Source organism: Chelonia mydas, chromosome 19, assembly GCF_015237465.2.
Source record: "Chelonia mydas isolate rCheMyd1 chromosome 19, rCheMyd1.pri.v2, whole genome shotgun sequence".
NCBI lineage: Eukaryota > Metazoa > Chordata > Testudines > Cheloniidae > Chelonia > Chelonia mydas.
In genome coordinates this window covers 10,892,537-10,920,198 of record NC_051259.2, presented here as the reverse complement: position 1 = coordinate 10,920,198, position 27,662 = coordinate 10,892,537, and the positions used below count along the sequence as shown (strand labels likewise).

Genomic DNA, 27,662 nt, shown 5'->3' with positions numbered 1-27,662 from the left:
TGTCTGCTAAAGACCCCAGCCCTTCTCATAGGGGCTTTGCATGGTACCCTTGCCCTGAACTCTCCCTCCCGGCAGTGCTGGACTGTGGGCAGGTGGCTGCCATCCTCCACCACAGAAGGGGCTGCATTTCAGTGGGTCTGTCGGTGTACTCTCTGCAAAGCCATTCTGGGTTCCTGGGGCAATACAGACATGTCCTGTCTCACTACTACTATTCACGGCCTAGTCCCAGTCCGATGCCTGATCCACTTGGGAAACCTGGGTTCTCTTCCCAGCTCTGACATGGCCCTGCTGTGTCAACTTGGACAAGTCACAACCCCTCTGTGTGCCTCAGTTTCCCCTCTCACCCCTTGTCTGTCTAGATCATAAGCTCTCGAGGGCAGGGATTGTCTCTTAATATGTGCACAGTGCAGCCCCAGCACAGTGGGCCCCTGATCTCAGTTGGTGTCTCTAGGCTCTCCTGTAATACAGCCAATAGTAACGCTCTGGAGGGCCAGGTGCCGGGATATTGGAGAGTCATGCCCCGTGTGTTGCTGTTCGCCCCCTTGTCTCTGGGCTCGCTTCCAGCACCCTCTTGGTGAGGCAGGGGCTCCTCCCAGCCAGTATCCAGCACAGGTGGTTTTGCACTGGACGAGACCCTGTACAAGGGAGGCTTTTGACCACTAAGATAATGGAGAGGGGGAGCGTGCACACCGAAGAGTGCTGTAGGGCTATCGGTGGAGTAAGTGCTTTGGGGGAGGGAAGCCTCATGTAGGCCGGGCCAGAAGAGTTCAGCCCAACCTGCGAGAGGGCCCTTTGCCAAAACGCAGCCCCAGCCCCTCTGTAGGCAGCAATGCAGGGAGCGTTCTGATGGGGAAGAAAGAAATTTCAGCACCTCCCTTCTTGCTTCCCCTGCCCGGGAACATCCCGGTGCGAGGAGCAGGCTCCCCATAACCCCCGCTGCAGGTTCAGCCTCTCGCCGTGTCCCGCCGGTTAGCCACGCCTCCCCTTCCCCTTCCATTCTGAGAACAAGCTGGGCAGCCAGCAGCCCTGGGCGTGCAGAAGTGGGAGCCGGAATAAACCGGCGGGTAGTTCTGGGGGCTTCCCAACGCTGCTGCACCACGGGGACAGGGAAGGCTCCTGCCTCAGCTGACAGAGTAGAAGCCGTGTTAGTCTGTATTTGCAAAAAGAAAAGGAGGACTCGTGGCACCTTAGAGACTAACCAATTTATTTGAGCATAAGCTTTCGTGAGCTACAGCTCACTTCATCGGATGCTCAGCTGAGCGACCCGAGCCAGGGGCTGAACCGAGCTGCAGAGAGAGGTGCTATCTGTGAGCACGACCACAGGGGTAAGTCCTGCCTGGTCAGCTGTGTTGGTTCAGCGCCCGCCTCCACCACAAGGGATGTTCTCTGTGCTTGGCGGGGGACCCCTTCATTTTCACCAGTGAATTTCCCCGAATCTCAAACTGGGGGTGTTTGATCAAATCCCAGGCTGGAACGGAGCCCTGGGGTCATGGAGTCTGACCTCTGCCGTAACACAAGCAGAGGACTGCCCTGAATGGATTCCTGCTCGAATGAGAGCAGATCTTTTAGACAGACGTCCCATCCTGGTTTAAAAATGGCTAGCGATGGCGAATCCACCCTTGGAAAGCCATGCCAGTGGTTAGATACCCGCACTGTTAAAACACGGGCGCCTTATTTCCCATCTCAGTCTGGCTGCCTTCAACTTCCAGCCGCTCTATCATGTCAGACAGGAGAGCCCCTTATCAAATCTTTGGTTCCCCACTCCTTAACCGGCTCTCTGTTAAGCCACATAGCTTGAACTCCTTAAGGCTATCGCTGTAACGGTTCCCATGGCTCTCCCTCCAATTGATCGTTTGGCTCCAGGTCATTTGATTCAGGCCCACTTCCAGATTGCAGCTGCACCATGGTCCCCCCCGCCACGCTGCTCTGCAGCTCCTGTCCTAGCCAAGGAGGGCCAGATTGGACCCCGTTAAGAGGTGGCTGTTGTATTTTGCCCCATGCCTTGTACGACAGGGGCTGCTGTTGAAATGTTCTAGACGTGGGCAATGGGTTGTCTCCAAATGTGGCAGCTGGCTGTGGCGGAGCCCTTAAGTGGGGGATGGTGCTTTACATCCCCTGAACGCAGGGATGAGTGACTGCGCGGGGCAAGGCAATGGAGACTCAGACCGCAAAGGCCACCGTCCTCTTGCCATGTCACGTCAGCTGAGGCCTGGCTGCACTGGGTTGGGGGCAGGTTCTCTGTTGGGAGCAGGAGCATGATCTTCAGAAGTTGGCCGCGCTAGGGAGAAGTCTGCTTCCCTGACTGTGGGCGGGAAGATGGTCTAGTGGTCAGAGGTGCAGCCTGGGGCTTGGGAGTGCCTAGGTTCAAATCCCTGATTCACCCCAGATTTCCTCCATGATCTTGGACAAGTCACTCAGTCTCGGTGCCATCGGTACGACTCCTCCCTCACAGGGGTGTTCTGAGGATAGATACGCCCAGGATTGTGAGGCGCCCAGAGCAGCATGGCAGAGCCTGGCCTAGGTACCTCTCCTCTGTTCCCAGCCTTTAGAGTTCATGGCCTGGAGTCGGGGGGCTGAGCTGTGCCCCTCACCACCTCTCTTGAGGGCAAGGCCTTTCCGCTTGTTCAGGGCTTCCCCCTCCCGGCTGGCACTACCGACAGATGCCAGTGTTGTCCCACCTCTGTGCCACGGTGAGGAGGCTGGGAGCAGCTTCGAGTGTGTGGATGAGTAACCCAGCGAACGAGCATCCCGCAGGGGCTTTGGTGGCTGGCACCCCTGCTCCCCCCCAGTGTTTTCCTTGCCTCCTGCTCTGAAGTGTCCCTGCCTGTAGGATCTCGTTCCCCAGCTGGCCCTGCATGGCCCTCTCTTTGTCTGGCATGGGAGGGGGGCAAGGGTGTAGCTAGGGGAGGAAGAAGACAGCGATGACTGCGGGGACATAACTGGGAAATTCTTCCTGGGTCACAGAAATACGCTGCAGTGGGGGAGGGGGGTCCAAAACAGGGGCCAGTTCCTCGGAGGCCGTGTCCGGGGCCTGCACCCCTTCCTTGTCCCTTTGCCAAGAATGTGCCCTCTGCTCACACCTGGCTGGTCCTCCCTGCCCCAGAGACTGTGCCCTGGGCCTGCCCCACTGTCTCCAAAACGCATGCCTAAGACTTACCGCAGCCTGCCCCGTGCCATCCCCTCCTGCTTCCTGGGCCTGCTCTGCCCCCGCATACATGTCCAATCTCCTTCCCTTCCCCAGAGCTCGTGCCCTGGGCCTGCTCTCCCTTGGCAGTCCCTCCCCGTGGCCAGACCTCCTGCACCGACCCTTCCCTTCCTCTCATGGGGCCACTTGTGCTCCATGATCATAGACTATCAGGGTTGGAAGGGACCTCAGGAGGTCATCTAGTCCAACCCCCTGCTCAAAGCAGGACCAACCCCAACTAAATCATCTGATGCTTGTGCTTCTCTTTCCTCTCCCTCCCGCCCCACAGTTCTGGCCTGGTCCCCCTCTCTCCCCACTGTAGGGCCAGAGGCAGATTACCGAGCGGGGTGGGTTCCCTGCCTCCTAGTTGTGCTAGGATGCGTCTGGGCCAATAGGTAAGCTGAGGGCAGTGCCAGGGAAGAGCAGGTGGGTTCAGAAAGCCCCTCGCCGTTATCTGCCTCCCTTTCTGCAGGAGGTGGTTGAGCTGTGGTCTTCAGAAGCTAGATGGTCCATCAGAGGGTCGTCAGGAACCAGCCCGAGATCTGCTGAGCTTTGGGAGCTCGCTGGCGGGGCTCAGCCGTGAGTCCCCAGGGTGAGGGTGGTTGGCACGGTGCTGCTGGGGAGCTGCTCCCTTTGGCACCCCCAGGGCTCCCCTGGCAGGATGCCTTCTCCCATGCAGGAAGAAAAGGCTCCAAGCCGCTCGCCTGGAGGCCTGACTCCACACGCACCTCTCCCCCACCCCCCCAACGCTGCCTTTGAGAGCAGAGGACCCGGGCCTCAGGGCTGTGGTAACCTCTGGCTGATCCCCCATCACCGGTGAGAGGACAGCTCTGAGCCTGCCCTGTGCCCCCCACCAGCAGGGTGGGATCCGCAGGCTGGCTGGTAACCCGGGCAGCCTGGATTTGTAGTGGGATGCCGGGGCAAGGCCAGAATCTATGGGCGGGGGGCAGGAGCACGTTATGGCACCCGTCAACCCAAAGCTCAGAGCCTGGAGAGGCCCCGCCAACCGAGCCCAAGGGCTGGTCTGCGCTGCAGAGTGGGGCTGACGCTAGGCAGCTTATGCTGACCTAACTCTGCAGGTGTCTACACTTACATTTCGCTCCCGCGGACATAACTGCCCCTCTCCGCTGCCTTAACTCCACCTCCACAAGCGGCAGAGCCAGCGTTGATGCCGTTAGGGCGATGCAGTGTCAGCGTAGGCTGAGCGGGTATTTCTCTTGCCGGCCGGCCCTAGGAATGAACCGTGCGGAGCCAGCGTGTTGGCATGGGCTGGGGAGGGGTCAGGGTTTAGAGGAGACGCCTTGTGTTCAGGGGCAGTGGAGAAGCTTGAATAAGAGTCTGGGCAGTGTCAGCTGCTCCTGCTTCCCCTCAGCTGCCGGCTTCAGTAAGCAGTGTGGGGGCCAAGGGGACCATGGGCCCCATCACTTTTGCCCTCCCACTTTTTTCCTGCCTTAGGGCAAGCACAGGGGCGGGAGTGGAGAGGAGTGAGTGGTGGGCGGGGCCTCGGGAAGAGGGCGGGGCCTTGGGAAGAAGCTTGGATGAGGGCGGGGCCTCAGGCAGAACAGGGGTGGGGCTTTGGTCCGGGCGCCTGTGGGCACCCCCACTTCTAGGGAGCTTCTGGTGCTCCTGTTTCCCGGGGTGGCACTTGTGAGTGGACCACGTTAAGGGCTGGGAGAGCAGTAATTTGAGGAAGGACTGGGGAGGGTTCCTGGCAGAGTGGGGAAGCAGCTCGCAGAGAGGCTTTCTGGTGGCATGGGGGTAGCTGGCGTGGGAGGGCGTGCCTGGGAATCGCAGCGGGATCATCCTGGAATAGGCTGCTGGCGTAGGTTGAGGTTGGGCAGAGTGCAAAGGGCTGGAACTGGGACCCAGCTGCAGCGGGTGGGGCGGCAGGAAGAGATTGCTTCGCTCATCATTGAAATGCAGCCAGCTCTAGGGTGGAGCATGGCAGTTGTTTAACCACATGCAGCAATGCTGCGCAACAGCTCAGGCCGGGAAACGAAAGTGAGGGTCAGACCCGGCAGCATGGAACGGCTTGGCTGGAGTTCTGCCAGGGCAGCCTCTGCCTTGTGAAAGGGGCCATGGGATCATTACACACCCTGGGCAGTGAGTGGGACCGGTGTGGTGACTCTGATTTTGTGTTGCTGACTTCCCTGGGGCACAGTCTGGGTCGCTCTCGGTTCCTTCCTGTAAGGCTGATTGGTGGTGACTTTTCTGTAGAGATCGGGAACACGCAAAGCGCGTGGGGAGGGGCTGGGGAATGGAGAAGTGCACTCACCAAGTAGGTGTGGGGAGAGCCACCCCCATAGTCACTGCCCCATCCTGTGTCACTTCACCGGCTATGGTGTGGTGACGCTAGGGATCCATCCGGCCCCGGGAGCGGATCCTCACCAGATGGCTGATGCGTGGTCCCAGGTGAGGAGCTGGGGAGCTGGATGGTTAATGCCGAAGAGTCCAAGATCTCAGCCTGGGGGTGCCTCTGCTGTTCTTAGTTGGCTGCTGCTCCCTGTGAGGGATTCAGAGACGTCGATTTCAGTGAAGAGGGCGGCTGGGTGGCTCTGGGGCTTGGAATAGGGTGTGGGGGACCCTCAGCCCTGGCATCGCCCAGCTGGGCTAGTTGGATCACCAAAGCTGAGGATGTTACACAGCGCGGTTCTTCCTGACGCTCCTCCTTGTGGGCAGCTCCAGTGCTGGGCCGAGGGTTGTTTGGGTCGCCGCTCTTGGGTGAGAACTGGTCAAGGCTGGAGCACGTTGGCAGAGCGGCCGGGGGAGAAGTTTGACCTGCTTGTGTGGCTGGTGACTACTCCGCTGGCCATCGTCCTGGGGAGTGAACTCAGGACCTGTGGTGTTAAAGGACGATGCCCATTTCAAGGGTATTTAACATTTGTAGCCCACAAGTGCCTAGCAGCCCCAAGCAAATCCCGGCCCCATTGTGCTAGGTGCTAGACAGACAGGGCGAGAAAGGCTCTCCACGGACAAGACACATGGGGGCAGGAGAAACAGAGGAAGTGATGTGCCAAGGCAGAGCCAGGAAGAGAACCAGGTCTCCTGAGCCCCATGCCCTGGCCGCACAACCCCGCTGCCTGGCATACACAAAGCCTGGTACCCTGTGTTTAACACCCCAGAATCTTTGAAACATTGTCCTTGTGCCTTGGCTCCCATGCGGTACGATCAGCACCACCCCACGGCCAGCGTGCCATCGCCAGGGCCCCCTTCATGCCTTAGGAACACGGGCTGCCTCACTGCATCAAAACCAGCCCAGTGTGGCTGGGCTTGGGTGGGGCCCTTGAACTGAGCGCTTGGAACATGTCAGATTCCAGTTGCTACTATAATGACTGTAGACGAATACTGCCTCCGATTAAGGTGTAGCTCTTGGGGCCCGGGGGGGGGAGGATTACTCTGTTTTGCACCCTCTGAGTTTGCAATGTGTGTGTGTTGGGGCTTTTGTGGAGTGGGACACGGGGTGTGGATCCTGTGTATTTCAGCCCCTAAAGGGACCCTGCTCCCACAGACTGCACCTGGGGAAACTCCATCTCTCTCTGCTTCTCTCTTGCGGCTCTTTCAATCCACCCAGCCCGCAGCACTGCGGTTCCTAAGGTGTCCCTGTGCCATCTGCTGGATGCTGCAGACACACAGGCCTCCTGCTAAAGAATCTGGTTGGCTGGCAGCCTGGGCAAGGCCAGCTTGTAAAGGGTTAAAGAGCCCTGGGGGGGCAGGGGGGCTCGGCTGGTCCCGACCCAAAGAAAGGCTTTCCATCCCCCACCTCCCATGCCTCCTGAAGCTGCCGTGAAAGGCATGGAGTGTCCTTGAGCTGGGGCATGTCCGGGGCCATTGTCTCTCACTCCTATTGTGCTCAGCCACCCTCCATGGAAAGTCATTTCACAGCCCAGTCGTCAGGAGATGAGGATGCGGGGAGACGGCCCTGTGGCTGGAATTCAGTCAAGACACCGAGGCAGATGGCAGCTAACATGCTGGCTCGGGAGGACTGTTCTGTCCCAGCTGCTGAGTCTGGGGGTGGACGGGACGCTAGCCATGTCCCTGCTCCTGGGGTGGGGGGCAATAGAATGAGGGCACTGGGCTTGGGTCACAAGGTCTCCTGTAAGGTATCATATACCAAGTGGTTACACACTGGTCCTGAAAGCACTGCGTGGTGTGTGTATGGATGTATGAAGAGTTATAAATATGATCTGGAAAACTGTGTTTGTGTTTGACAAGCAATGCATAACCCAGCCTGCCCTAGACAGAGGAATGTGTATTTGTTTGTCCTGACAGCCTGGTCGTCAGGCAGAGATCATGGAGGTACATTTACATGCAAGGTAAACCAAGTCCTCAGGAGAGCAAGCGGGCAAAAAGGGACCACATAACAATCTCCGGGGGGGGTGGAGGCTGGATCCCCAGGAAATCTTCCTGCCTTTTGAAGGAAGGTCACTGGCCTTAGGTAAGATAAGGTGAGAGGAAAAGCCATCCATTTCTTGAGTGATCAAAGAAACCAGCCTTTGGATGTTGTAAGGGTGGATCCTGGCTGGAAGAACCAGTCACACTGGAGAAGCTGCTGTAAGTAAGGAAACTATCTGGAACAAGAACTTGAGCTGATTAAGTTTTAGTCTTTAGAAGTGTATTGTTACTTTTGGTTGCTTGTAGCCCTTTCTGTCTTTGTTCCTTATACTTGGTATCACTTGATCCTGTGTCCTGCTGTTAAATAACTTGTTTTACTTTTACTATTCAGTGCCATGATGGAAAGGAAGGGCATGTTAACCCCAGCTAACAGGCCACAGTGTATTGTCTCTTTAAAGGAGCAACAAACGTAATAACTTCTGGGAGTGTGCAGGAGCGGGGCAGGGTGTCTCTAGGGAACATGGGAGTTGGGACTCGCCATTTGTTACCAGCAAGGCCAGGTTTGGATGGGCCGGGTCCTGGCGAGTTTGCAGGCAGGGCAGACAAGCCGGCGTGGCGGTGGGTTGTCACACAGCTTAGCAATAGCAAAACTCTCCTTTGTGACAGTAATTCACAATTCTGGGAACCCCAGCAGATCCTCACAAAGGGGTGCCGTGGTGTGTGTGTATCCCTGTGTGTGTGTGTGTGCATTTCTGTTGGCCTTTCCCCACTTCCTGCGAAGGTTTTTAACCCATTTTCCCCTTGGATACGCTTTATTCCACACTGTACCCTTATTAAACATAAACTACCCCAGTGCCACCAAGACACACCCCGGCTCTATACCACCCCCAAACACCACTCTAAGGTGAGCATTGCAATAGGGCTGAGGCTCCCAACTCTCACAGCCTAGGGGAGTTGGATGCGTCACAGCCGTTAGGTGCTTTTTGAAAATTCCACCCTCGGCCTCTAGCCAGCGCCTAGCCCATGACAGCAGGACCAGCCTTTGATGGGGTGTCCCGGGGAGGCGCTCCTGCCCAGGAATGGCTTGCGAGGGGATTGGGTGTCCATCAGAGCACCTAGCAGGGCTCGCTCAGCTCTCTGCAGCACCACTCAGCTGAGGAGCAGCATGTGCTTTATGGATGTGGCAAGGGAGGGTTCGTAACCCCATTTCAGGGGCACAGTGATTTACTCCCAGTCTGACACAAGGTTGGGAAAAGAACCCAGGAGTCCTGACCCTCGGGCTCATCCACAAGACCACGCTCCCCTCCCAGAGGTGGGACTAGAACCCAGGGGAGGCCTGAGTCCCCACCTCCTTGCAGCCATGTAAACCGAGCGGCAGGAGCGGGGGAGCGTAGTGGCTGGGGTAGGGGGCGTTACCGTCCGAGTGCTAGGAATGGACGACCCACGGCTGGGCTGGTGAAGGGTGCGGAGTTAGGCCCTGCTCTGAGGTGGCCTGCTGGGATGGCCGGTCATCAGCTGGATCATGCAGGTGGCTGTGGGCGGAGTTGTCCTAAGGGATCTCACCATCTCTCTCCATCTCTCTTGTGTCCTCCAGGTGTTGGTTCTCCTCGGGCAGGTAACATGGAGCAGCTGAACTGACCTGAGGAGCCATCCCAGTGAGTGTTAATGTGTGTTGGGGGAGGTGGGAGGGGGGGCAGTCACATTGGTGAGTCAATGGAAAGGTGTTTTGTGCCTTGGGAGTTGTTTTCCCCTTGTGCAGAGCTGGGCTGGCAGCCTGGGCTTCCCTACCCGACTAAGGGGCAGAGCAAATGCAGAGCCGCTGCGAGAGGGAGAGCGCAGTGTGTTGCTCCCTGCGACGTTCTGCATCTGCATGGAACCACCAAAGTCCAGACAGGCTCTAAAGGTACAGCCCCCGCGCACCCCTACAGCCTAGCGCACCGGACAGCCCCACGGCCTCCTCCGGCCCCTGCAGGAGGTATTTATCATCCCTCTCTCTGGCTGGGGAGTTAGCTGGAGCCTGCTGCAGAGCGTCCCAGCAAGCGGGTCAATGGCTGAGAGGGTGGGAGCTGGCCAGCGAGGGCTGCTGCCGGGGTCCTGAGTCTGTGTGGTGGGCAAGATTTCACAGTGGGTCTCTTCTTTCTCGCTGGCTTCAACGGGCTTGGTATTTCCTCCTCCTCCTGCTCTCCCCGCCCCCACGCTCTGCTGTCTCTCTCACCCAGGGCTGCCGGGGGCAGTTGTCTGGGATGGCTCTGTCGCTCTGCATTAAGAGACGCCAGCCTGCGTCCACCACTCAGGGCACCAGCCTCTGCTACCTGGCTCTGCCTCCAGAGCTCTCTGAGCGTGTGCGGCGCAGTAGCGCTCTCAGAGAAGAGACTGATTTGGGGGGGGGGGGCAGTCATGCTCCCTCTTTTCCCCCCCTCCCTTCGAAAGAAGGAAAAATAACAATCATGCCCAGAGCCAGAGGGAGCCCACCCTCCAGCCAGCAGCGCCCCCCCCCACTCCCGCCCCGCAAAAGGGATCCCTCCTGCCAGGTCCCGGTCAGCCATGCCATCAAGGCCCTCGGACTGGCCACCCCATCTCGGTCACATGGGCAGGAGCACTGCGCCTTTCTCCACCGGGCCCCACTACGCCTTTCTCCGGGAGACCTCAGCCGGTGGCTAGGCTGGGGAGGGAACAGCGGGTGCCAGGACGCCTGCTGCATGCTATCGGGTACAGCCAGCATGAGAGTCTGCTTCCCCTTCAGCGCCACCCCAGCCGGAGACCTCAGCTGGACACAGGAGAAGGGCCAGGTCCTGTTTCCTTTGAAGCTGAATGGCACGGCCCTTCCTGAGTTCCGCGGGGCAGGGCATCCCCAGGCAGGCAGCGTCTCTGGAGCTGACCCTGGGTCATGCCCCTGCCCGAGGCATGCATTGCTACCCGCGTGGCACAGGGTGTCGACTAGCCCAAGGAGCTCTCTGCCCAGCGCCTGCCTCTGAAGCTGCTTTCTGGCTGATCCAGCCAGCGGAGAACCCCACTGCAGAGTCCAGACCCCCCTCCGGGGGTGGAACAGGGCCTATCTGTGCTAAGAGCCCGGCCTGCATTCGCCAAGCAGGGGAGACTTTCCAGAAACGTCCCCGATGTAGACGAGGCCTTGGTGCTGATCTCAGCCCAGCCCGTGTGGTTAAAACCGAGCAGGCCCTTGGCCCAGCACCAGAGGAGCCCCTGACTCGACAGAGGCTGGGAGCCGCAGCCTGACCCCAGCTGCGCAGGGCTCTTCCTGTTTCCGGGGCTGCAGGGATGGGCTCTCAGCTGAGCCTGCAGATGCTGTAGAAACCAAGTCAGTATCTGTGTCGTTCTAGCAACGCGCCTCGCTTCTGGCCTGCATCCCCTTGACGCACTTCTCTGCCAGTCCCAGGCTCCCCATGCCCGACTCTGCCCATGGGTCTCAGTCCTGGCCTGGCACGGTTCTCCTAACGCACCCACCGCCTCTCCTTCCCCAGCCACGAGTCCGCCCCATGCCTGACCTGCTGCTCCAGCTCTGTCCACGCTCCTCGCTCCTGCCCTGTGTGGGAGGGAGCTGAGCCCCTCTAACGCCTCCGGCTGGGGACCTGGGCTGGATCCGCAGCTGGTGCAAACTGCCATCCGTGCTGATTTGCACCAGCCCTTCTCTGCCTTTCGCCTTCTCTTCGTAGGAGAAATGCTGCAGCTGGCTTCTGCTGTAGTCCGCGCAGAAGAGAGAGTGAATAGCAGGGGCCGGGACCCTGGGAGCTGCTCGCCTCGAGCAGCAGGGATCTCACCAGCCTTCCTGGGAAATCCACCAGGATCCCCCACCTTGCTTTGCCATGGCTCCATCAGGGCTGGCCGGGGGGTGGGGGGAGTGAATTTCTACCCACTCTGCCATGCCCGTCACTAGAGTACCTGGGCGCCAGCCTCTGCCCCAGCTGACCCCCAGCCCATTAGCTCCAGCTTCATAGATTAACGGCACCTGGTCTGGCCTCCCACAGCCCAGCTCCCTGCCCCTGCTGGCTGGACTCCTGTGCCCTCCCTAACCTCCTGGCAGCTGGGCACAGCTCTGTCCCCCTCCTCCTCCAGCCTGACCCACCGACCTTATTGCCAGGCAACCGGCATGTGGCAGATGGCAAGAGAAGGAAGTGGAGTTTGACAGCTGGGGAGGAGGGCGAAGTCAGTGAGCTCCCCATATCCCGCCCCCCCCCCGCCTCCGCCCATGGAGCCGTGTGGTCACACATGTGCCGTCACACGCAGCCAGACACTCGCACTCCCAGGTGGGAGAGGCACCAAGTTGCCCGCACGGGCAGCCATGTGCAAGGAAGAGGCGGGTGGGGCCCGGCTGCATGGACCGTCGCTCTCGTGCAGTGCGGCAGGAAGGTGGGGCTCTCTGGCTGGGTGCATCTGCAGGGGCAGGAAGGGTGCATTGGAAGGACCACAGTCCTGCTGTGGTGGGAGTGGGCTGCTATGGGGATGGACCCACCGGGCTGTGGCCAGCGCAGGGGGAGGGAGCAGTCAAGCTCCCGAGCTGGGAGGATCATTGTTCCGCTCCGTGCAATGGGTCCGTTCCGGTCCAGCAGCGCGCAGGAGTCATTGATGGGCAGCGGTGCACAGCCCATGGTGCAGGCTAGCAGAGTTCCTGGAGGAAGGGCAGGGTCTTTTTGCCCCAGCGTGACCTGAGCAGCCACCCTGTGTTTGACCCCCACGTTCTCTCCACCCTCTGCAGGCTTTGCCCAGAATGGGCTGTGTGTATTGCAAGGAGAAGGGGTCGAATAAAGGCCAGACGGAGAACATTGATGGCACGACCAGCTCGGCATCGAAATCCTGCTACGGCCCCGACCCGACCCAGCAGAATCTCAGCAGCAGCTTCACCCGCATCCCTGACTATAACAACTTCCACAGCACGCCCGTCAGCACCGCCGGCGCCCCTGCCTTCATGGGCCCCAGCCTCTACCCCGGCAACACCTTGCACGCGTGCGGAGGGGGGATCACAGGTGAGTCTCCTTGGTGCCCCTGCAGTGGGGCAGGGCCTTGGGGCTGTGGTGCTGGGGGAATACTTCCCCAGCAATTAACCACTGGGATGTGAGTCCTGCTCCACCCAGCAGGGGGCAGTGTGAATCCTGGCGCTACTGCACTAGGGTTTGGGTCGTGCTGGGCACTAAGGGACGGGCGCTGTGGCCCTTTGCCCGAGTATTCTCGGTTCCTTTATACAGCGAAACCTGTTTCCCATCCCCATTCTGCTGAGGCTCAGCGTTGGATTGTAATCCACCCTCTCCTGTCCCGCAGTGCACCCCTGGGCTTTCAAAATCTCCCACAATCCACGGCTGCTGGGAGCTAATCTGAGATCTGTGGGATAGGTGCCCAGAGGGCATCGCCGTAGGACAGTCTAGGACGGCACTCGTGTGGGCATGGGGCAGGGTTGCCAGGGTTCCAGGCACCACTCAGGGTGGCTGTGTGGAGGTGGATGAGCTTTTGGGCTGAGGGCCGTTCTGTCCTGCTGCTTCTGCTAGGAATAATTCAGGTCTCTGTGCGGGGTGGCGGGTCGCAGTCCAGTGCCAGGGGGTAACGACTAATCTGCCCTTCCGGTACTGCTCAACGGGAGCTGGGTCCTGGGGTAGGCCTGGTATGGAAGAGGCTGAGAGCCCCTCCTCATGTGAGAACCCTTCCCGACCGTGTCCAGACTCCTTCTCCCCAGAGGCATAAATGCCCAGCAGCACTGGTGAAAGGCCAATGCCCCTCAAAAGCTCTAGTGGACAGAGCACTGGGCTGGGAGTCAGGAGACCTGGGTTCTATTCCCTGGCCTGCTGGGTGACCTGGCCCAGTCACTTCCCTGCACTGTGCCTCAGTTTCCCCTCTCACTCTGCGTCTATCAGACTGTGAGCTCTTCAGGGCAGGGACAGTCTGTGCAGTGCCTGGCGCGACGTGACCTCAAGCATCGACTAATACACAGAGTGATGGTGGCAGCTCGCAGCAGCCTGCCCATGGCAGATTCCTCACTGCCTTGTCCCCGTGTCTCGCAGGTGGGGGGGTGACCCTATTCATTGCCTTGTACGATTACGAAGCCCGGACAGAGGATGACCTGACATTCCTGAAGGGGGAGAAATTCCACATTATCAACAATACGTGAGTGTCCCATTCAGGGCTGGGCCCCTCCCCTCCAGGAACGCTGACTCCACTCCCCGAAGTGCAAACGCACCCCGGGTCTGCTGCTGGCTGGAGCTCCCTGCCCCACGCGGCCCTGCTCCGAGAGCAGCTTGGCTGGGGGATTTCACAGCCTGTTGGCGTTTGCACCACAAGCCCATCCAACCAGCTACGCCGAGTTAAACCCACTGGGGACCGGGTGGGGGGCAGAGGTGACAAACCCCAGCCTGAGCCTTGCTCCCAGGTCTAAGCTGGCTGGCCCTGGTGGGGCAGGCTGGGAGCAGCTGAGGAGTGGCTCCTCCTCTGGTATTCATGCTGGATGCCCCACGATATGGGAGTGGGACAGAGGGGCTCAGCGAGGTCTCCAAGATGGGCTATGTGCCTGACTGCAGGGGTGGGGAGGGGGCTTTCTCACAGATTCTCACTCCTTCTCTTTGATTCCACAGCGAGGGCGACTGGTGGGAGGCGAGGTCCCTGAACACAGGGGCCACAGGCTACGTCCCCAGCAACTACGTGGCCCCAGTAGACTCCATCCAGGCAGAAGAGTGAGTACTGGGCTGACTGGAGAACGGAGCCCACTTGACTGCCAGAACCGGGTGTACTGGCTGGGGACAGAGGAGGGAGCCAGTGACAACGGGACGTCCAGGAGACACTCCATCCCCCACAGCACCCTTGGGGCAATACAGACCCCTAGCCGATTCCCCCCCCACACACACACGATCTGTACCAAGGCACCCCGGCTCTAGGAGTTGCCTCTCCGTATCAAACCAGCTGGGTCACACAGTGGTAACTTGCTTCCAGCAGTGTCTGATGCTTCAGGAGGTGGAATCTCCCATGATGCACCTCACCTGCAAGTGGGAGGGGTGTTTCCTTCCTGACCCCTGTAACATCAGCCCTGAAGCATGAGAGTGGATTACCCCTAGCTTAGCCTGGGTAAATATTCCTGTAGCACCTTCTGCTCCCAGATCCCCAAGCGCATTGCACCCATTAGTAAATTCACCCCTGCAGCCCTGCTGGAAGGTAGGTAAGGTTTATTATTCCCAGTTTGCAGAAGGGGGAAATTGGGACAGAGAGAGGCTAAAAGGCCGACGCTTCCATCCTGTGATCGGCCACCTGAACTCATATTTAATGGCAAGGACCAATGTTGAACAATGTGGCCTCAGCAACTTGCCTAAGGTCACTCCGAGGGGCAGAGCCAAGAACAGAACCCAGGAGTCCTGACTCCCAGATTTTTGTTCTAAGTCTCAAACATACTTCCCCACCCTGTACCTCCTGTGCATGTGTGTACATCATCTACCCAGCTACCATATTCTGATGTGCATTTCAATAGCACCTAGAGGCCCCTGCCAAGATTAAGGCTCCACTGTGCAGGGCGCTGTACGTACACGAAGTAAGAGAGCACCCTGCCCCAGAGAAGCTGCAGTCTAACTAGAGAGACAGAGGCTGGGAGAACAGACGTTGCGTTCTCCCCATTTTACAGATAGGAGACTGAGGCTCTGGGAGAGTCCATGACCTTCCCAAGGCTCTCAGGAAGCCAGGAGCCGACCCAGCTCTCTGAGTCTCAGGGCTGGGCGATAACCATCCTTCCCCTGGCCCTCTGTGTCTTTGTTAGAGAGTCCCAAATCCGTCCCTCCCCTTTCTGGGCAGGCGGGGCATAGGCGAGCCGTGGCTGCCAGGTGCCCCGACATGTTACTAACCCTCCCTCTCCTTGCCCTCTTCGCCAGGTGGTACTTTGGGAAAATGGGGCGAAAGGACGCCGAGAGGCAGCTGCTGTGTCACGGCAACCCCCGAGGGACCTTCCTCATCCGCGAGAGCGAGACCAGCAAAGGTAGCAGCCAAGCCTCTCAGCATCCCGGGTGTGTGGGTGGGGTACTCTGGGAGGGGCAGCGGGGGCCTAGATGTTTCCCCACATCTGCCTCCCCGCCGGCAGCCAGACAGCTCCAATAACGAGCGTGACAGCAGGCGGGGATGCGCTTCCAGCCCGCGTGCCTGGGGAATAGCGCCCCTCTGAACCCCCATATAGCCACACAGTGCCCCCTGCTGGTGTCCCACCACCCCCTCCAGGCACCCTGCCTGTGTCTGTCTCCAGCCCGACCCCTTTGCTGTCCCTCCCCAGGTGCCTACTCCCTGTCCATCCGGGACTGGGACGAGACGAAGGGCGACCACGTGAAGCACTATAAGATCCGGAAGCTGGATAACGGGGGTTATTACATCACCACGCGGTCCCAGTTCGAGACCATCCAGGAGCTGGTCCAGCATTACATAGGTAAGGGGGGACAAGCCAGGGCCGGGCAGGGATGGCACCAGAGGGAGCGTGGCATTGAGAGCATTACTCAGCCACAGTCCTGGCTCCATTCAGTCTTGGTGCCCCCCAGGCCCTAGGGGGGTTGAGGGCGGCAGTTGTGAAGCTGGCCTGTCCAGACCGAATTCGGAAAGTGGGGAGAGCTGGAGGGTGCCTGCTGCGTGTCTTGGAGATGCCGTTGGCCTTTCTGCACCCTGCCCAGCAGCTGCAATGAAATGCACTGGCCTGGCCTTCACGAGATGCCTTCACCCCAGCCCTTGAGAGAAGCCCCCAGATCTGAGGCCAGGGGAATTCCAGCCAGTGGCAGCTGGAGAAGCAGGGGCTTTGCCCCAGAGCAGGGGCTCCGGGAGATCTCTCCTTCCTGCGCGGGATGAGCCCTTGGGGAACCTGTGCCCAGGTTGACGGGCCTCTGCTAATTCCTTGTGCTGCAAATGAAACTTGCCCCGGCTGGCACACCGCAGCCCCTCTCCTCCCACCGTGCCTCCCTCCTCGTCTAGCAGCGCCCCGCCCCCCTCTCCCCCCAGCATCCCATGCTGGCCAAAGCACCAACACAGGGGAGGGAGGCTCCTTTGGTTGCTGCTCTTCCCCCCCCACCCCGACCCCAGCACCGATCAGACGCCAGCGTGTGGGAGCAATGCACGGACCGAGGGGGTAAGACCAGTGAGGGCTCCCTGAGCTCAGCGCCGCAGGTAGATCGGCAGTCGCCGTTCGGTGCTGACCAACGTGCCAGGTCCAGGACGGCTGGGAAACCCGCTGCTCGGGGCCGGGCCGCCCAGGGAGTCAGGCCGGGGTCAGAGTGGGGCAGGGCCAACTGGCGGGTAGAACGGGCCCATCCGGGGCAGCGCTCCGGAGGGCTCCTCCCCAAGACTCCCACCGAAGGAGCCGCGCGATCAAGGGCGGGGTCGGCAGCCTCCCGATTGCAAAGCCCAGGCTTGACTCCTCCGGGGATCGCCTACAGTGGGTCCCCCGCTCCTGCCCTCCACTTTGGCTAGCATTGCCACCTTCCGCTGCTTCTCCTGCAGCATGGTGACGCTGCCCCGTGAGCAGGGCCCCGGCGTGACCCCCGTGTGGGGCGGGTGAGAGGCGTGGCTGTGCTGCCCCCAGGGGCAGCGCAATGTGGTTTCTCTCTCCCTGCCCTCGAGGGCCTCATCTCTCTGTCTGTGCTCTCACCTCTCTCTCTCTTTCTTTCTTCTCGCTCCCTCCTCCCCCTCGGCTCTGTCCGCAAGAGCGAGCTGCGGGCCTGTGCTGCCGTCTGGCCGTGCCGTGCCACAAGGGGATGCCCAAGCTGGCAGACCTGTCTGTCAAAACCAAAGACGTGTGGGAGATCCCGCGAGAGTCGCTGCAGCTGATCAAGAAGCTGGGCAATGGGCAGTTTGGGGAAGTGTGGATGGGTAGGACTCTCCAGGCGAGCGGGGGGGCTGAGCCGGGAGAGGAGGGGAGAACCCCAGGCCCTGCGCCCTGCCGGGGCGAGGGGAGGCACACCAAAGACTGGATCCATCCAGGGCATCCCAGGGACACGGCAGGAAGAGACAGGGCTTGCTACTGGCGTGAGCCATCTGCAGGGTCTCCTGGTTCACAATCTCAGCAGGACTGACTGAGCCATGGGGCCTGAAGTCCCTTCTCACCCCTGGGCTGGGCTGGCCAGGCCGGGGGATTCGGGGGCACCATTTACTTGCTGTGGATGCGTGCGGGGGCTTCCCTCCCCAGACTCTTTCCAGCACGAACATCTCGCTCGCGCACATGGGAATTCGCTCAAGGAAAAATGCTGCTGAAAGCCATCAGGCCTGTTCCTGCTAAACAGCAGGGGAGTTGCCCTTGGATCCAGCCTAGTGCCCCCCCTCCCCTGGGGGTGGGGAGCTCCTGATCGCCTGCTCTGGGATGCTCTGTCAGAGTCTAACCGCTTTCTGCTGGCTCTAGGGCCCGGGACAGCGAATCTGTGGAGGGAGGGAACAAATCAATTAATCCAGCCTCAGCCTGGCCTCCAAGCCAGCCGCATGGCACTGCCATTTGCTCCTAGCTCTGCCCCACTAAGCAGCCAGACCTGGCAGCCAGTAAATCCTCTCTGTGCACCTGTCTGGAGGGCGGGCCGTCTGTCGGATCTGGGCAGCCATAAGTGACCCATCCTCTTTTTGGGGAGGTCGGGGCTGCAGGGCGGATCCATGCCGGACCCATGTACCTAAGGGGAGACCCTGCCTTAGGAGGACAAACAAACCTCTGCTATGACCCTACATGTTGCATCCTGGGACCACAGGTGAAGAGCTCCAGCTGGTGGACAAGTCAGCCTTCGCCACAGTGCCAAGGCAGGCGATCAATCCGAGCCTGGCTCCCCTCCTCCTCCTCTCAGCCCTTGTGCATGTGCATGCCGAATTCATCCCATTCTCCACTCCCCCCTTCCTCTCTCCCGCCTCCTCCCCGTCATCCCATCCCCTGCAGAGTTCAATGACGGTCTGTGCCATCTACTAACCCGGGTATGCCCCAATATGAAGCCCCAGACTATGAGCCTGTCTAAAGACGCCTGGGAAATAACGCGGGAGTCCGTAAGCTTGGACAAGAAGCTTGGCATGGGATGTTTCGGAGACGTGTGGATGGGTAAGGCGGGCACGTTGCAGCAGGAGGACGGGGACGGGGCCAGAGCCTGGATATTGCAGGGCTGGGAGAGGCCTGGGGGGCGGGGGAGGGTGGTTCCATCTGGTCCCCACAGGTTCTGATTATCCATGTAGGGGCAGGAGTGAGGGTCTCTGCCCATCAGATGTGGGGAGGGGGCCTCAGGGAAGCCTCTCTGAAGTTTTCCAGCCCATATGGGGATGCGGGAAGGGAATTTGTCCCATTCCATGTGGGGCTCCTACACTGAGCCATCCTGGGGGGAGGCTCTGGGGAGGGGGAACTTTCAGACCCCTGTCCCTGAAATGGGGGGAGATATGGGCACCCACTGCCTGTCCCGTGAGGGGGGAGGGGAGTGAGACACAGGCATCCCTGCCCATCCCACGGAGGGGGGCTGATCTGGGGATCTCATCAGGGAAGGGGTGAGAGTGACTCAGGGTCTGCTACCTGCCCTGGGAGTGACGAGGGCTTCTTTGCTGGGCTCTTCATCCTGGAGGCACTCCCCCACCGCCCTCCCTGGAGCTGGCAGTGACTGACCCGCCCCCACACCCTCCCTGCATTGCCACCGCCGGTGGGGGCGAGCGCACCGTGACGCTGTCCCCTGCCTTCCCGCTGGCTCCAGGCACGTGGAACGGCACCACCAAGGTGGCAGTGAAGACGCTGAAGCCGGGCACCATGTCCCCGGAGGCCTTCCTGGAGGAGGCCCAGATCATGAAGCGGCTCCGGCATGACAAGCTGGTGCAGCTCTACGCCGTGGTGTCCGAGGAGCCCATCTACATCGTCACCGAATTCATGAGCCAGGGTGAGAGCCGGGCGCAGCCCGGGGGGTGGGGGGAGGCGTTGGCCGGTTGCCTTCCTCGCCCCAGCTGTGTCCGCACCAGGGCAAGGGACTTGATGGAGAACACAGCGACTTCTAGCCGGGGGTGGGGGGCAGGGCTGGGGGAGGGGGGCAGAGCTGGAGGCTCATGTCCTGATGCTCCCTCTCCTCTCCCCCAGGGAGCTTGCTGGATTTCCTGAAGGATGGAGATGGCCGGTTCCTGAAGCTGCCCCAGCTGGTGGACATGTCGGCCCAGGTACCAGGAGATGGGTCCTGGTGGGGGGAGGAAGCGGAAATCACCAGCCCCTCCCAGGGCTGGAGATCCAACACTTGGCCGGGTCTTGTCTGCAGGGGGGCTCCTTGCAACTTGCCCAGCCCACGCCCCCGTCCTGAGTGGGGAGGGGCTGGGACTAACCCCAAGGAGATGAGGGAGGGTCTGCATCCCATCCCCCAGCCAGGCTGGGGGTGGGGGCTTACCCAGGGTGACCGCGTTCTCACCACACACTCCCCTCCCTGCAGATCGCGGCCGGCATGGCCTACATCGAGAGGATGAACTACATCCACCGGGACTTGCGCGCTGCCAACATCCTGGTGGCTGACAACCTGGTGTGTAAGATCGCGGACTTCGGCCTGGCCCGCCTCATCGAGGATAATGAGTACACCGCACGCCAAGGTGGGCCTGGCCGCAGAGGCCCGCAGGGGGTGCCAAGGTGGGTGGGAGTGGGCAGGGCTCTTGGCCTGTGCCCAGGGGTGGGAGTGGCAATAGACCCTTTGTGGCTGGGCTCCCCTCTGCCCCAGTTGGGCCATGGGGCAGAGTGACCTCCCGCAGCACCCACGGGCCAATGCTGGGGGAGGCGAAGAGGCCACGGATCCCCCGCTGGCATCGGGCCTGAGGAGCCCTGTGCCCTAGCTGGCAGCGGGCATGCCGCCCCAGGGGAGCCTGCCCCCTGTGGTGGTCTCTGCCCCTGCCCCCGTCCCATCTCATCTACCCCACCTCCCTGCAGGTGCCAAGTTCCCCATCAAGTGGACGGCCCCGGAGGCTGCTCTCTATGGGAAATTCACCATCAAGTCAGACGTGTGGTCCTTTGGCATCCTTCTGACAGAGCTCGTCACCAAGGGCCGCGTGCCCTACCCAGGTACGGCTGTCTGGCGCCAAGAGGCAGCTGCTGGCTCTGCCCCCTCCTGCTGGGGTTGTGTTCATTAGTAGGGGCTGTTGGGGCTTGTGCTGGTCCAGGGGAGGGAGCAGGGTCTAGTGGTTAGAGCAGTGGTCTAGGAGTTGGGTCTATTCCCGGCTCTGGGAGGGAAGTGGTGTTTAGCAGGTAGAGCGCTGGGGTCTATGCCTGGCTCTGCCGCTGGCCTGTGGGGTGACCCTTGGCAACTCACAGCCCCACTTTGCCTCAGTTTCCCCTTCTGTAAAATGGGGATAATGCTGCTGACTCCGTTGGGAAGTGCCCAGAGAGCTACTGATGAGAAGCGCTAGAGAGGAACCAGGCAGCGTTATTAGCGGTTAGAGCAGTGGAGCCTGCCGGTCAGGACTCCTGGGTTCTCTTCCCATCACTGACACTAATGGTGTGACCACTTCCCCCCTGCCTCAGCAGGGTGGGGCCACAGCACGTCCCTCCCTCCCTAGGAAATACCCATCATTAATGCCCACAAAGCACTTCTAGCCGCAGCCCCTCCCTCCCCCGACTCAGCCGCTGTCCTTGTTGCGCAGGCATGAATAACCGGGAGGTGCTGGAGCAGGTGGAGCGGGGGTACCGCATGCAGTGCCCGGGCAGCTGCCCCCCCTCCCTGCACGAGCTGATGGTGCAGTGCTGGAAGAAGGAGCCCGAGGAGCGCCCCACTTTCGAATACCTCCAGTCCTTCCTGGAAGACTATTTCACTGCCACAGAGCCTCAGTACCAGCCGGGGGACAACCAGTGAGCCCCCCCTCTCTGAGCCAGCCAGCCGTGCCCAGGGGCCCTTCCCTGCGGCGGCTGCACCAGGCCAGGACTTGCCCTGCTAGCCGGCCGCACCCAGGCGGCACCGGGCCAGACCTTCCCTCTTTGTACACTCTGGGCCAGACCCTTTTTTTACGGTCCCCTTTTGGGGGTTTTGTTACTTTCCTGCCATCCGGCACTCCCCTCGCTCTGCCCTTGGGAGGGAGGGGGTGCTTTGCACAAATGCCTCCTATTCTAATGAGGATCCCACCCCCCAGCCCAGGGCCGTTCTCGGGGAGGGGGAGAGCTGAGTGAGGCTGCCCTGTTGGTCCTGCATGGAGAAATCCCCCCGCACCCCTCTTTCCAGCTGCCTTCAACACCTAGCTCTTAACCGGAGAGAGGTATTTTGTTTTCCCTGGGGAGCAATGAGGCCGTGCTGCCCGCAGGGGCCAGGGGCCAGCCCGGCCTGCAGACAATGGGGCACCCTGAGCTTGGAGGGGCTCTCAATGTGGGTGCCCTGGGCTTCGGAGGTGGCATTGGCCGGGCCCGCTGCACCTCAGTGGCCTTGGATGGGGCTGGGCCAGGGCCATCGCCCGTCCGTCCGTGTGTCCCCCCCGTTCCCCCCCACACACACACACACTGGATTGCAGCAGCTTTGGAGCGTGTACGTCAGGCCGTTCTCTCCTGGGGCTGACGGCTGCCCCCCGTCTCCGGCCCCTCTGTTCTGGAGCGTCAGGCACGTGTGTCCCACCCCCCTGGCTGCTGGGGCCCCCCCTCCTGGAGTTAGCGCCACCATCTGCAACACAAGTGCCTGGGGTGGAGGAGGGGGTCTTTGACTCGGCATGGGGGGGCGGTGGGGTGCCCAGGCCATGGGAGGCAAAGACGTTGCAGAAGCTATCCACCCGCCATGCAAGGCCTGGACAGAGGCTGGGAGAGGGGATGTGTGGAACGTAACCAGTTTCTCCACACACACACACCCCTCGCAGCCTAGCCAGGTGCCCCCACCCCCCGGGCGGAGGGGAAAAAGAGGGCTCAGGGTGGTGGGGGCCTTTCCGTCTCTAGGAATCCACGTCTCACTCGGGGGCAAGGGGAGGCTGTTGCCCAGCCTGTGCCAGCCCCGCCAGCCCCTCGCTGCCCATCCTAATGTGCTGTGGAACCTGCAGGGGGGGCAGCCCGCTGCCGGCTACTCCCCCAGCCATGGAGGGATGGGGGGGGTCTGGTCCTCAAGGCTCCTTCAGTGGCATTACAAAGCCTGGGGGGTCAGGAAGTGTCTCCCAGGTGGAAGCAGCCCCCCCCCCCCAGTTTGTCTAATCATCTCCTGTGGCAGGGCATAGCATGCCCCCAGCCCCCAGCCATGGGAGTACCTGAGGCCAGGGTCACAGTCCGGGCTCTCGGGGCGGCTGGATGTAGGGCCAACAGGGTGCGACCTGCCCAGGGGGCCTGCACTAAGGTCCCGCGGGGCAGCTGGCTAGCACAGGTGAAGGACGGGGCGGAGGCTGCCGCTTTCTTCGCTGAGAAGCTTGGCCCTTTGCATGTGCCCCCGCCCCCTGGCAGTGCCCAGGTGACAGATGGAAGCCGAGCCCCCTGGGTTTTCTCTCCTAGCACAGAGCGGGAGGTGGGGGAAGCTAGATGCTCCCATCTCCATTCCCCACGCATGGCCCCCAGTTGCTTCCCTGAGGCACGCAGTGTGGTGCTGCCCTGGTGATTGCACCAGCAGGGGGCGCTCCCCTGCCGCCCGCGTGCCCCCGGGGACTTGCACACTTTTGTATGTGACTTTCCACCAAGCTGTTTGTTTATTTATAAGACTTTAACAAATCCTTCTGCCCTCCTCCCGGGGGGGTGCAGGGGTGGTCCCAGTTCATTGGCGCTCAGGGAGCCGGCTGGGAGACTGGTTTTCCTCTCCCTCCCCATTCGTAATTCTTGCTTTTGTTTCTTTTCCTTAGCCAGAGCCAAATTGTTCAAGCCATAAACTGCTGCTCGGGGGAGGGGAGCAGGCAGTGCCAAATGCTTCTTAAACGGGGGTGAACAACCCCAAGGCTGGGCTGGGGGCGGGGTCCCAGATTAGGCCGGTGTAGGGCAGGTGTGTGTCCTCCATGGGAATCCCAGGCCCTGTTCCCACTGGAAGGGACTCCAGGGTAGGGAGGTCGTCTTCCCCCGGCGAGCCCAGCCCCTGCATCTCATGCCCGGGGGTAGGAAGGCTCCCCTCTGGCCCAGCAAAACGTGAACGCGATTGGCGCGGGGGCAAGGGCCACCCACTCGGCCTGAGTCACAAGGAGGCCAAGGTCCAGCAGCTCCTCCTCGAGCCAGGGCTGCGTCCAGGGTGTGGAGCCCCTCTGAGCCAGGCGCCGTGGTACCGGAGCCCTCTTTATTCCAGGGTGTAATTTATAACCATTAACTTTCATTCTCCTTTGACGACATCCAGCTGTGGGATCTGACAGCCAGCCAAGGGGGGCTTGCTCCCGGCTGCTGCGGGCTCTGGGCCTTGCCCGCGGCCCTGTGTCCATCTCCCCGTCCAGCTCTCCGTCCGGCCAGCTACAGCACAAACGTTCGAGGCCGCGCCTGCCTGGGGGGGTCCCGCCGAGGCTCCCTGTCCATGCTGGGGGGGGGGGGGGGGGGTTGTGTTTTTTTTTTTAATTGATCCTGTAAATAAAGAGAAATAAACCTTTCTAACAAGCAGGGCGTGGCGTGGTTCCCTGGGGTACCTGTGGGCGTACGGCGCTGCTGGGGTTTGGAGGGGGGAGCTCCAAGCCTGCAGGGGTTAAAGGACCAGGCTGTCCGCTCTAGGGGCTCCGGGTTAAGTCAGAGATTAAAATACGTTGCCTTGCAGGAGGGGGATTCTGGCCTCTGGGCTGGAAGAGCGAGGAGGGCCGGGAGGTCCTGGTTGAGGGGCAGCGGCTGAGCTGGGGAGACAGAAGAGCCAAGCGGGTGCAGACCCAGCTGGAATCGCTGAGCCTGGGGGTCTGGCCGTGCGGGTCTGAACTCCCACTCTGCTGCAGCCCCTCCACGGGCTCCCCGTCCCCTTGCCCAAGGCCCGTTCCCCTCGGCGCAGGGAGCAGCTTGCAGGAGGCTGTGCGCCCAGAACGGCTCAATTCGCTGCACCGGTGAGAGGGCAGCTGGGAGTGAGGTCATCCCAGCACCCGGCCTTTCCCCCTCCTAGCTGCAGCTCCCCCCCCAATCTCCTCCACTCTGCTCTGGCACCGGCTGTGGTTGCCGCCTGGCAGCCGGTGCCTCAGAGGAGCAGGCCCTAAAGCTTCTCTCGCCTCCCCCAACTGCCAGGGTGTTAAAATCCTCTCTTAAAAACCATCTGCAGAGAGGCCATTTGGTGCAGAGCCGCTTCCCAGGGAGCCGTGGCTAACACCAGTCGTGGCTGGAGAGACAGCTGGGCTTTGCTGCTGGGGGGGCGGTTCTCAGGCTGGAATACAAATGGCTAGAGCCCCAGGTGACAGTGGCGGGGGCTGGTGAAGGGAAAAGCCAGCCCCGTGCAAACAGCTGGGCCACAGGGCTTCTAGCAGGCCCAAATATGGCAGAGCATGTTCAGTGCAGTCACTAACACGCACACGCAGCGACGGCCCCCCCCCACGCACTGTCAGGCAGGCCGGCGGGGCCTGTTAACCGCTCTACCAGGGCTCCCAGCCAGAACCCTCTGCCTGCCCAGCTGCACCTCCGAGCCGAGGGCTTTCCGTTCGCCGCAGGGGGAGATTTGGGGGAAATCGGTCTTGCACCAGCGGCGTTGCCAGCCCTTGCTGCAGGCTGCCTAGGACCCCAGCTCCTGCCGCCAGGGCCAGAGGCGAGACACTCAGCTGCTTGTTTTATTTATTTATTTTTTTTACATACGTTTCTAGCCCTCCAGCCTTTGGCAAAAAATCTTTCACTCTCGCCCCTGGAAGGGCTCAAACACCAGCAAGGAAATAAAAAGACCCCCATTTACTGTTAGCTCATGGCGCGATGGTTAAACCTAGGCCCTGCTTGGCTGTGCTGGGCCATCGACCTCCCCGCCGTGAACACCGATTTATGCCCGCTGGGCCAATGGAGGCCAAGACCCAGCGGCCTTCTTTCTGGCTGGAGTCAAGCCCGCAGCAGAGAGCGGCATCGGTGCAACGCACGCTCGTGTGCGTTTGTGCCCGTGCGGGGAGAGCTGTGGAAGGCTACAGCCCCCCACCTGTTTGGCAGGAGGCTCCCTCTAGTGGCCCTACTCCGATTTGCACCATAAAAGCTGGTTTTTTAGCTGCCTCCTGCCACAGAACAGCTGTTCAGTATCTTCACTATTGAAGTAAGGGAGGAAGTTCTAATCCTTGTAATGCCACAGCCATCTTGTCTGGGGAGCTGTGCAGGCCGAGGGCTGAGCAAACAAGGCACCCTATAAATAACCATCCTTGCTGCCGTGGGGCCTCAGGCAGGGTCTGGCATTCAAAAGCGCCGCTGGGTTGATCAGAGACAGGGCGAAGGGGCAGTGAGTTCGACCGCCTAGAGGTCACCCCCAGCCCAGGCAGCCTCCCGCTGACCTGAGCTGTCAGGCTAGGGTGTCTAAAAGACAGGAGGGAACTGAGCTCAGCTCTCCACAGCATGGATTGATCCATCCATTGCCTTCCTCTCCCTGGCTACCTGCTGTATGCCCTTCCCAGCAGGTCCTTTCCCTGTTACATCTCCGCCTACCGACTGTTTCCCTGTCGCTCGCATCCCCCGCAGCACCCCCCGGAGAAGGGTCATGGAGGAGGCTGTAGCAGAGGTAAAATGCAGCAGGAAGCTGCTGCATCTCCTCGCGGAGCGGGGTCGGGAGTGCCATGACGGTGACTTACAGGCAGGTGGTTTAGCTCCGTTAGGGAGCTGGCTGCAGCTTGCTGTCGCAGAGCAGGACCGAAGGGGGTTGCTCCCGGGTAGGAAGCTCTGACGAGCCAGAGAGTTTCAAAGGCAGGGTAAGGGAAGCGCTAACGAGTCCTGGTGCTTAGCACTTACACCAGCCTCAGGCCCTGATCCTGCCCCCCGGCCCAGGCCAGGGCTCTGCCCACGAGGAGCAAGGCCAGGCCCTGCCCCAGCCTGTACCCTCGCTCTGGAATCACGGGCTCTCTCTGGCCCTGCTTAGACGGGGATTCAAAGTGGAATGGTTGCTGGCACATGTAGACACAACCCCTGCCTTACCACGGGCTATGCTGGCTCCTCCAACAGCTCCAAGGGGAACGCCTGGCATGAGTTAACACCGTCTACACTAGGCTTGGCAGCCCTGTTTACTGCCACATGCTGACGCCACATCTTAAGCCCCGCTCCGGACAAGGCCTGTGGGCTCAGTGCTGCTCCCCACAGGAGGCTTCCTCCCATGGTCTCGTTAGATTAATTCCTGACCTGCCTGTGAGGTCAGAAGCTGGGTGTGAGCAGCATGGGCTCCACCAGCACCACCCGGACACAGCTGCACACTGCCAGGGCATCCTGCAGGCCCGGCGCTGCTCCTCTCCGGGGGTGAGTCAGCCTACGGGTCTGGACAGGGCAGGGCACGGGGAGTATTTCTGGGTTTATTGGGCAGGGGGAGCAGGCCTGGGGCGTGTCCGTTGAGGAGGGGGGTCTGGTAACCAGGTCTGGGGCGCTGAGCAGAGCCTGGTGGGGAGGATTGGAAAGGCTGAGCCACGTCACCTTCCATGGGGTGGCAGCATTTGTTACGGGTCAGGGAAGGGGCCCTTGGTCCCCTGTCTGGAGGTTGGAGGGGAAAGGGTTAACCTGCCGTGCAGGGCCCAGCTGTGGCCGGTTAATTGGCACACGAGCAAAGAGTGCATCTGGCAGGATCAGCTGGCGGGGGGGGGCTCTGGAGGGAGCTTGGCTGGCTATGGGGGTCGCTGGCTGGAGAAAGTCTGAGTGGGACTTTGGCCTGGTTTTCAGAGCCTGTGCGGCTCTCAGCCTTCAGCAGACACCCCTAGAAACCCCAGGCCACTTGGGCCTGGCTCTTAAACGAGCAGGAATCAGGATCTTGTTCTGGTTTCTTTACTCTGAAACCCACTTCTTTGACCCCTTGGCAGCCCTGCTTGTGTAACCCACACACCTCCTGGGTGGGGTGTTCTGTCCCAGCTAGGGGCACCAAGACCACTTAGTTAAATGAGTCTGCTACAGCCCTAGCTAACAGCCAGGTGGCTTTTAGCTCATGCAGTAGAGGCTCATGCACTGAGATCCCAGGTTCGATCCCGCCCGCCGCTGACCGGGGTCTGTCAGTGTTATACTGGGTCAACCCAGCTCTGACCTGCCACCTCCTCCATGAGCACTGGACAGAAAGAGTTAGGAAAAGCCCGGAGCGCCATCCCGGTCATCATGGGTGGGGAGAATACAGGCACAGGGGAGACTCCCCCAGGCTGCAAGCACGGAGTAGCAATTCACCCAGACACCTCGGGTAACCCTGAAAAG

At 60.8% G+C, this 27,662-nt stretch overlaps 1 protein-coding gene and 1 long non-coding RNA gene across 10 annotated transcripts in view; one reads left to right on the top strand and one right to left on the bottom strand.

Annotated features, from left to right (window-relative positions):
- The window catches only part of FGR (FGR proto-oncogene, Src family tyrosine kinase), a 46,878-nt gene extending 22,960 nt beyond the window's left edge, over nt 1-23,918 (top strand). For 3 of the 9 annotated variants that reach the window (XM_043532186.1, XM_037881772.2, XM_043532187.1), the window contains exons 2-13: nt 9,111-9,171; nt 12,228-12,495; nt 13,522-13,624; nt 14,089-14,187; nt 15,367-15,470; nt 15,759-15,908; nt 18,378-18,533; nt 19,168-19,347; nt 19,542-19,618; nt 19,882-20,035; nt 20,367-20,498; nt 21,077-23,918. In XM_043532186.1, coding sequence (XP_043388121.1) covers nt 12,240-12,495; nt 13,522-13,624; nt 14,089-14,187; nt 15,367-15,470; nt 15,759-15,908; nt 18,378-18,533; nt 19,168-19,347; nt 19,542-19,618; nt 19,882-20,035; nt 20,367-20,498; nt 21,077-21,285 — 1,620 coding nt within the window. In that variant the 5' untranslated portion in view covers nt 9,111-9,171; nt 12,228-12,239 and the 3' untranslated portion in view covers nt 21,286-23,918. Of the gene's footprint in view, nt 1-985; nt 1,326-9,110; nt 9,172-12,227; nt 12,496-13,521; nt 13,625-14,088; nt 14,188-15,366; nt 15,471-15,758; nt 15,909-17,170; nt 17,336-18,377; nt 18,534-19,167; nt 19,348-19,541; nt 19,619-19,881; nt 20,036-20,366; nt 20,499-21,076 lie in introns of those variants that run through there. The other 6 variants (XM_007064826.4, XM_037881770.2, XM_037881771.2 and 3 more) reach the window with 4 other exon arrangements.
- LOC122463315 lies at nt 1,318-9,520 on the bottom strand. Its single transcript, XR_006286555.1, has 3 exons — nt 5,460-9,520; nt 4,278-4,414; nt 1,318-2,459 (listed from the first exon to the last, which is right to left on the bottom strand). It is a non-coding gene; the product is annotated as an uncharacterized LOC122463315 (long non-coding RNA).
- Nucleotides 23,919-27,662: the final 3,744 nt, after the last annotated feature.